At 38.9% G+C, this 13,514-nt stretch overlaps 1 protein-coding gene across 1 annotated transcript in view; it reads left to right on the top strand.

Annotated features, from left to right (window-relative positions):
- The window catches only part of PHACTR1 (phosphatase and actin regulator 1), a 293,040-nt gene that overhangs the window by 177,056 nt on the left and 102,470 nt on the right, over positions 1-13,514 (top strand). Inside the window, exon 4 of the mRNA XM_062498877.1 lies at positions 702-866. Within this exon, the coding sequence (XP_062354861.1) occupies positions 702-866 (165 nt within the window). The remainder of the gene's footprint in view (positions 1-701; positions 867-13,514) is intronic.

Here is a 13,514-nt window from a genome sequence, read left to right as displayed (position 1 = left end):
TTAAAAGATGTGTAGATCTGGCACTTGGGGATGTGGTTTAGGGGTGGACTTGGCAGTGCTGGGTTAATGGCTGGACCTGATCTTGGAGATCTTTTCATTCTAAACAATTCTATGATCCTATTTTTTAGCACCCTCTCTCTCACTAAGAAGCTCCTAATGTAGCCCCTCTTTGTAACCCACGCAAATTTAATGGACACAGTAATGGTACCAAAGGGTCATTATTTATCAGGGTCCTTGTTCTTAATAAATATTAAAGGGAATGTCTCTTTCCATTGCAATTAAAAAAAAAAACAAACAAGCAAACAAAACTTGTAATATTTATTTTAAATTATATTGCATACTTTTTTTGAGCTTTCTGTTCCCCAGTCTCTGTCACACCTCTCCAGGAATGGCTGATGGCTGAACTGCTGGCTGCCTAGAGTGATGTAGAGCAATTTGTTAAAAGTCATAACTTTTATAATAACCCATGTTCCTGTTGAAACTTGTTGTTACTACTGTTCTTTACAGTAGATTAACGATTTCACTAGAACAAAAGAAAAGAATGTTAAAATAAAAAGGACTAGAACTCTTTCCCTTTGTTACTTTTCTCTGTGTCCATGAAAAAATTTGGCCATTTGTGTGGTTTTCTGAAAACTTATTAAGGCATTTATTTCACTTCCCACCTTCCTTTTCTTTTTCTCTTTTTCTTGCTGAAATCACAGCTGAAGAGGTGGAAAGACTGGCTGCAATGCGTTCAGATTCTCTAGTACCTGGGACTCATACACCTCCAATCAGAAGAAGAAGCAAATTTGCCACTCTCGGGAGACTTTTTAAGCCATGGAAATGGAGGAAGAAGAAGAGTGAAAAATTTAAGCACACTTCAGCAGGTAACAGTCACACTTGGGTCAGTTTATTAATCTGGAATTTTTTACTCATCAATGCTGAAGATTTGTTATATGGCCTCAGTTTATATGTATTTCAACTCTTGAAGTTTGGCTTGGAGAGATTCATCAGATTCTAAGAGGAGATCTTTAACTTTATTACCAAGCTTTTCTTTAAAAAACTGAAAGCAACACATTAGGTGCACTACAATTAAAGCAGTAGCTCACCAAAGCTGTATTTTCAGGTTCTGCTACTAGAGCTAAAGCCTAACCCAGAAGAAATCTTTGAATATTGATTCAGCAGATTTTGAATAAAGGAAAAAGCAGTATGAAAAGATAATGCTAGTGGTCGATTTAGCCACATCTCCTTTGAGCGCTATTAAAGGAGTGAGGAAAATACATTATAAGTAAGATGGTATTGTGTTGAGTAACTTGCATAACCAGGAATAATTATTCATTCCATTGGGCAGGAATGATGTGTCCCTTGTTTTTTTGAGAAAACTGGATGTCAGTTCCTGCCACACCCCTCCTTTGCTTTCTCACACTAGTTCTAGTCCAAGACCCTTTTCTATTAATATGGACAACTGAAAAAATTGTGAGTTTATAAAGTAAATTGGTCTGAGCAAGAGTCCCAGATCCAGGCACTGATGGATGTGGTGGAAGCTTCGCAATCTATTTAGAAGGTTTCTTTTCTTTGTTCTTTCATGATGGCCAATAATTACTACATGTAGTTCTGCCAGTCTTTAGCCTGGATTATCTGTGAGAAAAGATGGAGTTTCTCCAAATTTCTTATTTTTCTTACTGGAACTATAAAGAAAGCAGTGAGAATCTTGCTCCTTTAAGTGCCAGAAGAGGTTTGAGTTGCAATCCAGTTGCTTTTCTGCCCTGTGTATTGCACAGTGGAAGCTTTTAGGCACTACTTGGGTGTATCTGTGGCACCCTAAATCCTGTACTCCTGAAAGTGGCCCACAATGGGGTGAGACATCTTAATTAATTAAGTGTGAATTCTTGAATGAGTTTAAATGCAGAGTAAGTGTTCTCAGGGTTTGTACCTGAATGAGGTCTTTACTGTGTGCTGTTCAGGCTGCTTTCTGATTCGTCAGCCAAAATTTAATGAACTGGAATAGATGGCTATATCACTCTGAGTGATGATCATATTTTTTGACTTGACAGCTGAGAAGCTATTGTCACCAAAAGTGACATCTTTCTGCAAAACAAAAGACTTGTCTTTCATGTTCTGCATCAGTCATAACCATAGCATAGTGGAGCAGGATTTCCATGAAAACTATGTAGCTCTTAGAGTAACATGTGGACCTTGTGGTGACAACTGCTTTGAATCTACTTTCAGCATGCTGGCTTCGTTAGTTACAGCAAGGAGAATAACCATGACTGTTCAGGAGGTACCATGTGTTGCCAAAGCTTGCCTACTGTTGATTTTTATGGTTTCTGCAGCTCCAGCTGATGAGGCTGAACTGCATACTGCTGTGGTTAGACTGACTGGTTTGAAGATGGATGGAATATGGCTCCATAGTCCATGCTGGGCATTACAAGCAGTATTGCTTAGATTTGCCCCATTACCAAAATATTTGGAAAGTACACAGTGATTAAAACCAGACTGAAGACATGTATTTTCTCAGAGGAACAGGAGGTTTTACCAGATATGCCAGCATATCTTCTACCCTAGTGAGAGTGAATTCAGTGTCTGAAAAAACAATTTAAAAGCTGGGTCTCTGGGAGCATTTCTCAGTCACAGTACTGGGTTTGATCTCAGTTGAATCCAAAACCTTTCCCTTTTTTTAGAAAAATTTTTGTTTCTAGTAAGTTACCAGTATCCTGCAGCTGCTCTGGAAAATTGGTATTCTTGTCAGCTCCCCTGCTACTAACTGCAGTAAAATTGTCACAGATGTCAAATTTGCTGAGCACCCTGTAGAAGGCAGGGATAGATATTTACTTCTGGACTGTGCAAGAGCTGGGACCTCACAGTTTCCATCATCCCCAGCCCTGGGGAACAGCAATCCACCAGCATTCTACAAGACCTCCCCCAGCAATTAAGAAGCAGTGGTTGAAACTTGGATGTGTAGTACAAAAAATCTGACATGTGGAAAACTAGCATTTTTCTGCCAGCGTTTCTATGACCTCTTGTCTAGTACCGCTGATCTCACTGAGAAAATATATTTAATCTTTATAATAAATCAAAGGACAAGCTTGTGAGATGGCATAATGAGAGCCAGCATGAAACTTCATAATACAGGCTTATTTTCTTCTAGTGCACTGATAAATGTGACACTTGGAAAAAAAAAAAATATTCCCATTAGTGTCCTACCGGCATGCACCCAAGCTTTTCCACCTGCATAGAGCATCAGTATTTATGAAAAAAACAGATACAAATACAAGTATTTTATTAGACCCTTATTTGCTGCAACAATAAATTCAATTATTTTTAATGTCAAAAGCAGTAAGGGTCAAAACACGTGGCCTAATCTGATGAAATTTCCTCTGAAATTAATGGGAGACTCTTCTTTGGGAGAGGACAGGAAGAAAAAGAGAGTCAGCCTAATATATAAGGTTGAAAGCTTGCCTTTTTCTTGGTATTTCCAAGTGCTAACACTTTGTATCCCTATCTTTATCAGACTAAAAGCTCTGCTTATTTATTCAGAGATGAATGTTTTAAAATGCAGTTCAGCAGTCAATGTGCAAAAAAACCTTTTAGGTAATAGGAAAAGTTATTTTCTGACACCTGGTAATTGCGTAAGGTGAGACAGCCCGTAATTTGATTGATGGAGGACCTCAACGTTACAGTTATTATGTATGACTCCTCTCAGCACATCAATACTCAAATTGTGGTATTTGAGCATAATAAGTCCCCCATCCTCCATCTTTGTTATTGTATTGTTTCTGACAAGCAGGTCAAAAGGACGTTCATGTTTTGTAGAGTCTATATGTTTATAGATTATGTTGGTTTTGGTATCCCTGTGGTGACATTGCAGATGGGTCCAAAGTCTAACATTGCCTTGGTGCTGACTTGGTAACAAAGGCAAGAGTCACGGGTTTCATTCAGCCATCTCAAGCCTTTGCCTCCCAGCTGGTTTATCTTTGAGATCATCATTAGGTATTTCCTAAAGCAGCCAGAGCAGGTGAGAAAGATCACAGACAGGATGATCTGTTTGCAGAGGGGAGCACCAGATAAGCCATTGGGTTTGATCTGATCTACCTTTTCTGCTGGAAGGTGCTGTGCTAAGGAGGTGTAAAAAAAGTGCACTGTGAATGAAAGATGGGCTTTGGCTGGGCATAATCTCAGAAAAACAGGGAGATTACCCTCTGTGAGGGGCACCAGTGTACCACAGCAGGAACAGAAGCAAGTTAATTCTCACAGTAATTCTGGACAAAAGTGAAGTTCCCACTGGTATAAAGTGGTTTTCAGTGTCAGGTCTGCAAACGATTTTATCACAGAACATTCTATTGAAAGTTCCTTGATGGGTGATGAGACTCCCACAGTGCAACATAAACTCTCTGGACACTGAAGCTCCATATACAGGGAGTTAGACGAGGAAACCAAATTCTGCCACACTGTTATTCACGCTACAGTCAAAGGTCTGCTGCATGTTTTTTAAGCTTAGCTAAGATTTTTACATGAAGTGTGGAAACCTTTATTTCCATGCGGGGCCAAGGCCCCCTCAACACAATGAGAAGTATTATAAAGTTGGGAGAACAAGCAAACTTCCAAATGGCAAACTTCCAAATGTCTGTTGAGAGGATGGTTACTTACAGCTGATAAGGAGCAGTGTTACAGCAGAAGAAGCCAGGAAGAAACAGAATTTTCTATTCCCAAACAGAATTTTCTATTTCTATTCTATTTCCTTGGCTGGATGCAACTGGGATGGCTCTAGAAGACTGGTCAAGGTTTAAAAAGCCACAGTGGGCTCTCTGGGAATCAGCAAAGCAGATAACAAGAGAGCAAACTGACTGTCTCCTCTGCTAGACCTTTGTAATTTTTTTTAATACCTTGATCTTCTGCTCGCCTTGCTGTGCACTTGAAAAATGTTCCTGGGTGTGTTGCTGTTTTATTGCAGACACATGCTGAAATGTCATTTTCCTGGAGATGTTTTGGAGAAGGAACTGCTTCTGAAATAAAGAAGCTTGGGGGGAAATAGATTCTGCTCTTACTTGAAATATTATTGAATGTTTTTTATCACTACTTTCATCAAAAGCCAACTGTTTGCAACCTTGCAGAAAATAAGTGTTTTGGCTGCTTGGAGCAGTTTGAGTAGAGAAAAATGTCTTGTTTTGTCATTTCCCGTTTCTGGAAATTTTAAAGAATTGGTGTGTCTATCCTCCACCATCCTTACTTCCTGAATTGCAGTGCTCAGACAAAAAGGAGAAGGAAGCATGTAACTTGTACTTGAAGGACACTAGTTGGAATGACAAGAGAAAAGCAGGAAATGGTGAGAAATTAAGGGGTGTAAAGAAAGCTCAGCTGTAAGTAGAAGAGCAAAGGATTCAGCAATGTTTGAGTTAGGTCCATTGGTAGCCTGTACAATGAGCAGAGAAAGACCTGTGTCAGAAGAAAGCTGCTCAGCAGTTCTGTTGCCAAGTAGATGGTTGTCTGAGACAACCAGTAATGCTAAAGAGAGAAAATGAAATATTTTGAACACTGCCTTTCCTCCTAGGTTCATTGAAACCTCCTTTTATTTGTGCTCCAGTTTCCCTTCCTAGAAATACTTACAATACTCCTCCACAGGGCAGTGATCACACATCAGTTCCTCTGGTGCCACAGTTCCCATCCCAAAGCCCATCAGTGAGCTAGTGAGCCATGTCCTGTTCTGTGACCACAGAAAGACACAACTGTGACTTTCTAGCCTCATGCTTGGGGCACCTTCCTGAGAACAGGGAAGATCTGCTCCTCTTTCATTTAAGCCTTCATTGGCTTAGGTAAAATTGAGATAGTTGTTCAACAGCTTGCCTCAAGGTGTAGGACTGGGGAGTTGGAAAGAATAAAGACCAAGGCTGAAGTAGACCAGAATATCAGAAGAGCCTAAAGGCAAACCATTGTGAGCCAAGTATCATCAGTTGGCTTGGAGGAAAAGGACATTCAGGGCAGGTTTGTGGATTGATCTGCTGCCTAGGTTTGTTTTTTATATATAGAGTACCTTTTAATAGTTATCTGTACAGAAAGATGACAATCTTCTCTTGCTAGCAGTTACTCTGTTAAATAGATGAGGTCTACATTCTGGATCTAAAGATTTAAGCCAAATAATGTGGACAATGCCAGAAAAGCAAGCAGCACATGGATGTTTTCAGTTTACTTTTTGGGATGGGCATAACATGCTCTCCCGTTTTCTTTCAGTCTCACTCAAACCATTAATAAGTGAGCCACAACAAACTTGACTCATCCAACCTTTAGCTGCCTCACTCCCAAAATCTGCTTTAAAACAGATATTAATTTTGTGCTTGAATCTTTTTTTTCCCAGTTGCTTAGCCTTGGTGCTTTGATTTTTTTTCCAAACAGAAATTTTTAAAAGATACTCTATAAAAAAATCATATGTCAGTGTGTTTATGTAAGTTAAGTCTCCCAGTCAGCAGAGGGGATTGCTTAAATTGGCAACACTTACGGGCAAGGATTTTTCAGTGTTTCTGATGAATAACAAGAAGCAAACAAAATGTGGTAAAGCTGTTCAATTAAAGAAACTGTTATTCATAAACCATACCCAGATCACTTGATTCTTACTGCTGATTATTTCTGACTACAACAGGTAAATATTTTGAACCTTGCTTTCCAGAATATTCCAGTTGGGAGAAATTCAATTATATGCTGCCAGTGCTTCTCTTAAACCTTCTGCTTTGCCAGTAATTGCCTCTTGTGTTTTTTCATATAAAGACCTTATGGTTTTAAATTGGTCATGCTGTTTAGGTGAGACCTTTGCCTGGGGAAATAAAGAAGAAGCACAGCCTGCAGACATGCCTGCCCTGACCCCTGCCTGTACTTTTGGGGAGGTGATCTATGGGGTGAGAGACTTGGTGTGGTTTTTCCAAGTGCCAGGTTATTGACATCTATCTGCAGAGGTTCTGTTTTCATTGAAAAGAGTGGTTTTGTTTGGATTATTGTCTAACAAGGATAACTGTTATAAAGCTCTTTATGGTCCCATTCTGTTTTCTGAATTTTGCTTAGTATCTGCTGTGATCCTATGTAAAAATGTATTCATATTTCAGTTACAATTGCTCTTATACTTTCAAGCCAGACTGTCTCTAGGTTTAGATATGAAGAGCAGAAGCAATTATGTTTTTTCTTCCCTGACACTCATATTCTGATGATTTGGAAATATAATTCTGAATTCTGAGTCAGTGTTCAGAGAAAGAGCAGGGTGTCCCCTCCAGGGCAGCTGAGTCTGAAGCCAACCTGAAGCCTGAAATACCTCAGAGTCCTTCCTGTTCTCCTCCATGACAAATCCTGTTAATACTTCTATGTAAAACCCCCCCAGAGGTTTTGAAGTGAAACAGCAATCAGGTGATACAGATGCTGGTCCAAGCGAAGTATTTTTTGCTCATATTGCATTAAGGCATTGATAAAAATCACTGCTCATTTCCAAGATTTTGGAAGAAGAGAGAAAAATGGCACTGCTGTAAAACAAAGTCCAAACTTGCAAAAAAGAGAACGTTTTTATTCAAAACCAGCAATATAACCACTTTTCAGAGTTAGAAAGGGCTGCTATGTTTCACTGTGTTGTGATTTTTTTGAGGGAAGCACAAGATGTTATTGTCTGAAGAAAAGCAGCATTTTGCAGAAGTTGGGGTGTTCCTGAATGCACATTGAATTAGGCAAATATTTTTACATTAATTAAAATTTAAAAAATAAGATCATTATATTACAGTGCTTCCTAGATGACTCTTAGAAGAGTTTTTATGCAAATTTACATATCTGTTTGGAATTGGAACTAGATATTATTTAGTAGAGTTAAAAACCTGAATTTCATATATAAAATGGCCTGGTAGACAGGAAAATACTTGTATCTTAGGTCTGTAGAAGTATTACAGTGCTTCTATTCAAGGACTGAATAAAAATTAAAATCCATACACAGCTCTATTTTTTGCATTGATCCAAAACTGCACACTTAATGTATTCTAAATTTTGATAGTGAAAAAAAAATTCTAGGATTACATATAACTTCTCTTCATATGCACTGACATTTTCTTAATGTCTTTTGAGAATTGGCCAGAAAAATGTATCAGAATTCATGCAAAACTGTAGACAACTTGTAAATAATTTCATATATTGCTATTCTATGGAAGGAGCAAAACTATCTTGTATATCTGCTTTTACTGCTGTGGAACCAAGGATTAAGAGAGATTTTTAAAGCCAATGGTCATTTTTACCCTCACAATTAGATAAACAGCCCAAAGCTTAGGGTGGCAGGAGAAACTTAACAGCAAGGGAAAATGATGGCTGATGTTTGTGTCTCTATTGCTGGTATTTTAAATTGTCAGCATTTTCAGATTTGTCATTTTAAGGAGATTAAAAGAATGGAAATGCGTTCGGAAGTAGCAGATCTGATTTGTACATGGAAGGCAGTGAAAGCAATTGTCTATTTTTAAACTTGAATTGCCAACTGGAAGTTCCTAGTTCAAAAATGGAGGAAACAATCACTCCCCTGGGAGCATGTATTCCACTACAGAGCAGTGTCACTATGTCTTCCTGAGAACTGCTGCAGAACATTTCCAGGGTTTAAGAAGTGGGTTTTGCTTAGCTAGGCTGAAAAATGTGTTTGGGGATTGTCTTATCCCCATGCCAGCTGTTATGGAACGTGTGAAATGAGGCCTCTAAATGTGTCCCTTCTTACAGGAAAGAGATGTTTAATGAGGTTATTTGGTTTTTATGCTAATTACATTTCCAGTGGCTGTGTGATGATTATATGAGGCCACCCAAACTGTAATGCTGCAACATAATTCTACAGCAATGCATTCATGTTAAAATAATATAATATAATTAATCCATTAGAAATTGAAACTATTGAAAATAGATGCTGTTCATAGCATAAGCTTCTTCATGGCATATGAATTAGAGAACAGCCTCCACTAGAAATGTTTTAAGTGTTTTAGCAACAAATCAGCAATAATGGAATATCTGGCTGTGGGGAGAGAAGATGTGTGTTTGGAATAAGCATATTCCGAATTGCTTATTCATTCTTGTATAAAAAGTTGTTGTATATCCTCAGCTTCTATTGCCATGACTCATGAATGGAGGGTCTTCATCAGACTGTATCCTTACAGGTTATTTTAGAATGATTTCATTTAACAACACAATGTGTTGAAGGCGCATTTTATTTTTAGATTTTATGTGAAGTGTGGATATTAATTAGTATCTCTCAGACCGCTGGCGTTTGTTCTTTGGGTTTTCACTGCCTTTATAAAGGCACAGGAGGAAATCACAACATTTCACAGTGACGTGAAGCCATGAGGAAATTTGTCTTCACAATGATGCTTTCACTGAGAAGTGCTGTTGAGGAAGTTTTATTCCTAGAGCACTGTGTTGCTCTCGCTCGGTGTTTCCCGCAGGGGGGAAATGAAGCGGGAATCCCCGAGGCCAGCATGGCAGTACCTCCAGCGAGTCCTGCTGTGACATGTGACCCATATTGTGATTGGGAAATGGGTTGGTGTGGTCGTGTGAGCATGCAGCCCAGTGGGTCTAATCTAATGAGATCTTTTTAATCACGGTAGTTGCCCTTTATTTCTGTGTCCATGAGCTGCATTAAAAAGGCACATACAGTTAGATGTATGGGGTGTTGGCAGCAGACTTGAGAATTCCAGGTCCATGGGGATCTGAAACATGGATGGCAATCACCCAGACAAAACCATTAACTTTGTGAACTCTTTCCAGGGATGCTGAGGCTAGTATGTTGAGGAATAATAAATAGTTGCTAGAAAGAGAAACTGAACTGCCCTATATACAGAGGTTTAATAGGAAAACACAGATTATGAATTGGAAATCATAGATAGCTTGATGAAGAACAGTTTCATAGAAACCTTGGTCTAAGTCCTGTTTATTCTAGGACTTGTTTATACATTGTAACTTGAATTATTTAAACTATAAATATGAAACAGATTAGTTATAACATCATAAACCCTTGGGTGGATGTTTATACAGTTCATAAACTCATTCATTTTATTTTAATTCATTAAGGCAAATTTAATTCTGAATGTCCACTTCAGTGTTCAATGTGGCATTGGTGATCCCCCTTGAGTTACCAATTCAGATTGTTCTTCCTGGGCACCCATGTAAGTCAGAACAGGAGCTCATGTGCAGAAAAGAGTAGATCAGACAACCTGAGGTGTCACAAGAGATGTGTTCTAGAGGCTCTGTTTGGTGAAAGCTGCACCTGGATACTTGGACTGCCTCAGGGACTGGGCAATGGAAGTCCAAGGTGGTGATTAGAACATTTAGTGTAGAGAGAAGGCTGCTGTGCTGTCTTCGCTGTCTTCCAAATTGTGGTGCTAGCTCATCCCAGTCTTGTTGCAAACAACACACCTGTAGATATTGGACTCTTAAGTATTGCACTGCAATTTGACCAGGTCTCTCTTTTTTTTTTTTGTTTTTTTGTTTTGTCAATCTCTCCATGTGTCAGGTCTCTTCAAATCTGCAGCTAACAAAGTCAAGTAATTCGGAGAGATTTTTGAATTATGGTAGTAAAAAGGATTTCTTAAATGTATAAGAAAATTTTGAAATTCAAAAGTACGGGGAGAAGCTACTCATTCCTTTTAGAAGTTAAACTCACTATTTGGAGAAACATATGGATTTTCTGAATGTTAACAATTTGCTTCATTGATACACTTTCAGATCAGTGTTTCAGTTCTACAGTATAATGTTTGTATAAAGAGGTAGTAAAAAACAAGACTTATTTTGGTTTCTATTTGTTTGTGTAGTCTGAAGACATAATAGTAATCTGTTGTTAACTGCATCTGAATTACTTATTATCTACAGGATATTCCACACTTCTAGATAAACGTAGTGGTAGATTAGATCCATGATTCTGAACATGACTCACTATTCCTTTTGTTCTTGCTGGAATAGCAGGTATATGTTTCTAGGTTGAAACATGAAATTTCTCAGTCTCTTATTTTGCAGATGAGTAAGTTCATGTTCATTGTTACAGGAGACACCTTAGTTCCTCTTTAAAAGGTTTTAATTTGGTAATTAAAACTATTGGTTCTTTATATCCTCAGGGTTCTATTTGCATCTCTCCAAGTTAATCTTGCAATCCCAAACAATTCTATTTATCAAAACAGGCAGTAAAATTCATCCTTTTGGTGTGGTAAATCATACTTTTTAAACGTAACCAACAGCATCGTTTGCGTATTCTAAAAAAAAAAGTTATAGGGAATTTGACTGCCAGTAGCTGCCACTTGAATCTGAAAACACCAGTTGCTTGCCTCCCTGTGTTTTGCAGGAAGTTCTTGGTCTCCATGTGCTCTTCATTAGTTCTTTAGTTAAAAGTAGCATGGGGCTGACAGCTGAATGTGCACAGATAAGCAGTACTCTGAGGAAGGACCAAAGGAAGTCCAGATATGCTTCTACCTGAAGGCAGTGACATATATTTCTGCTGAAAATGGTATGCAATGAGTTTGATTTTCTTCCTGCTGAAGCTGATGAATTCTGCCCCTGTCCTCACAGACCACAGGGTGCCTGGCAGGCAGTTGTTGAATACCAAAAGCCTTTGCTCATAGGGACTGGCCAGTAAGGCTTCTGCCAGCTGCAGTGGTGCAGTTCCCAAAAGTGAGGTGCTCTGTTCCCAAAAGAAGACTGTAGGACTCAGTGGGTGCTCATATCTTTGCAGTAATAAACAGTATCTGCAGGCAGAATTTTTCCAGGGTGTGCACATATATTTAGAAAACACCACAGCAAACTTTTATAGTTAAGTTCTGCCTCAAGACCCTTTGAAGCCCGTGAATTTCTATCACTATCATGAAGAATCAATACTGCATTTACAGTTCTGTACTGGCACTTATATTTTCAAAACTGTACATGTGCATCTAATAGCCCATATGCATTACGGACCTGATCAAAAGCTCCATAAAAATGATCATTTGGTTCTCTCTGTTTTTTGTGGGCATAGGATCAAGTCTGTATTAAGCAGTCATAGAAGCATTCCTCCCAGTTTCCTGTCTAATAAGAAAATATTCTACAGGTAGATAATACATCAGTTAAAAAAAAGATGTAGTTGACTGTTAGTGAAATATTAGATGACATTTGGGCTACAGTTTGCATGCCTGAGTGGTAGTGTTTTTTCTCACCAGCTAGTGGCTTCTCGTACATCATCTTGATCCTCAGTCTGAAGGATTGTAGTTTATAGGTGTGGAAAAAAAAAACCTCAATAATTCCATGAGGAACAGAACTTTTGAAACTCAATTTTGTATGGGTTGCTCCTTCCTGAATCTTTTGCTGTCTGATCACAAGCCTAAGAATGGCAATTTGGATGAACTTTCCCTAGCCAGCCTTCCAGAACTTCAGAAACATTACAAATTTAAGATCTTTTGTCCTGACCAAAGTTTGCCAGAATTGGAAAGGGTTCGTGGAATTACCAATGAAGGCATATAAAGACAAGGAAGCTACTGCTGCTGATAAAAATATGCAGGAAGGGATGGGAGAAAACAAGACATTGTCTGGCTGCTATGGAAAGGGATACTTTTGCTCTTCTTATTTTTGTTTGGCCAATGAGTTTAGAAGAGTGGCAGCACATATGGTATCCTTTTACAACCCCAGTATTAACTCCAAAATACCTGCAACCACTCTCATCAAATGTACTTCTGTAAGGAACATAAGCATCAGAACAAGAAGCTTCTGGAAATTGTTTATAGAAATAATTTGGGATTTTATCATCAGTGGAGAATCCACGTGTGTCCTCATGCTTCCATTTTCTTTGAAAAGAGCCAGGGTGCAAGGGGCACTCTGCAGGTATTTGCAGGGTTTGACCAGATCCCTGAGAGAGACCAGGAGGTTTCTCTGCAGGCAGAAAAAATGCAGAATTGTTGTGGGAAGATTAGTACAGAAAATCCATGTGTATTGGTTTATAAATTAAAATAGTGAAATCAGCAAAAGCTGCTCTTAATTAGTGATGGATCTGAACTGACCACACAGTTAGTCAGGCATCCATTGTTGATCTCCATAGCACAGAACTCTCGTACTGGCAGCAGCGATGCAGGAGCTCTGGCACACGTACTCATTTCTGCTAGTAACCGAGTCCATGCACTATCTTTTATTTAGATGTGATGTTTACGCCCCAGAAAGCTTCCAGTTTGGAATGGCTACCTCTAAATATTGATGTTGGTTTTTTGCATCTGAATCTGCAAAGGCATTGTGCTGAAATGAGAGGCCGGTGACACTGTGGTATTTCCGGCATTAATGTGCAGACAGCATTCCTGCAGGCTAAAATGCACCACAAGAAGCTGACAAAATCAATCAAAATCCCCCCATTTGTTAGTCTAGCAGATTAGTCCATTTTCTGATTCATTGCAAGGACTGTGAGACTGGCTTAACTCAGCTGCCCTCATTTGAGTGACTGCACTTAGATCAAGCCAAGCCTCAGCTGTGTCATTCATACTGTTACACCTTCTGAATCCAGGCAGCTGAGGCTTGAATTGGTGCCACAGAATTAACAATATTAATGC

Source organism: Cinclus cinclus, chromosome 1, assembly GCF_963662255.1.
Source record: "Cinclus cinclus chromosome 1, bCinCin1.1, whole genome shotgun sequence".
In the NCBI taxonomy this organism is placed as follows: Eukaryota; Metazoa; Chordata; class Aves; order Passeriformes; family Cinclidae; genus Cinclus; species Cinclus cinclus.
The sequence above is the reverse complement of the archived record's forward strand: the minus strand, read 5'-3'. Positions and strand labels throughout refer to the sequence as shown.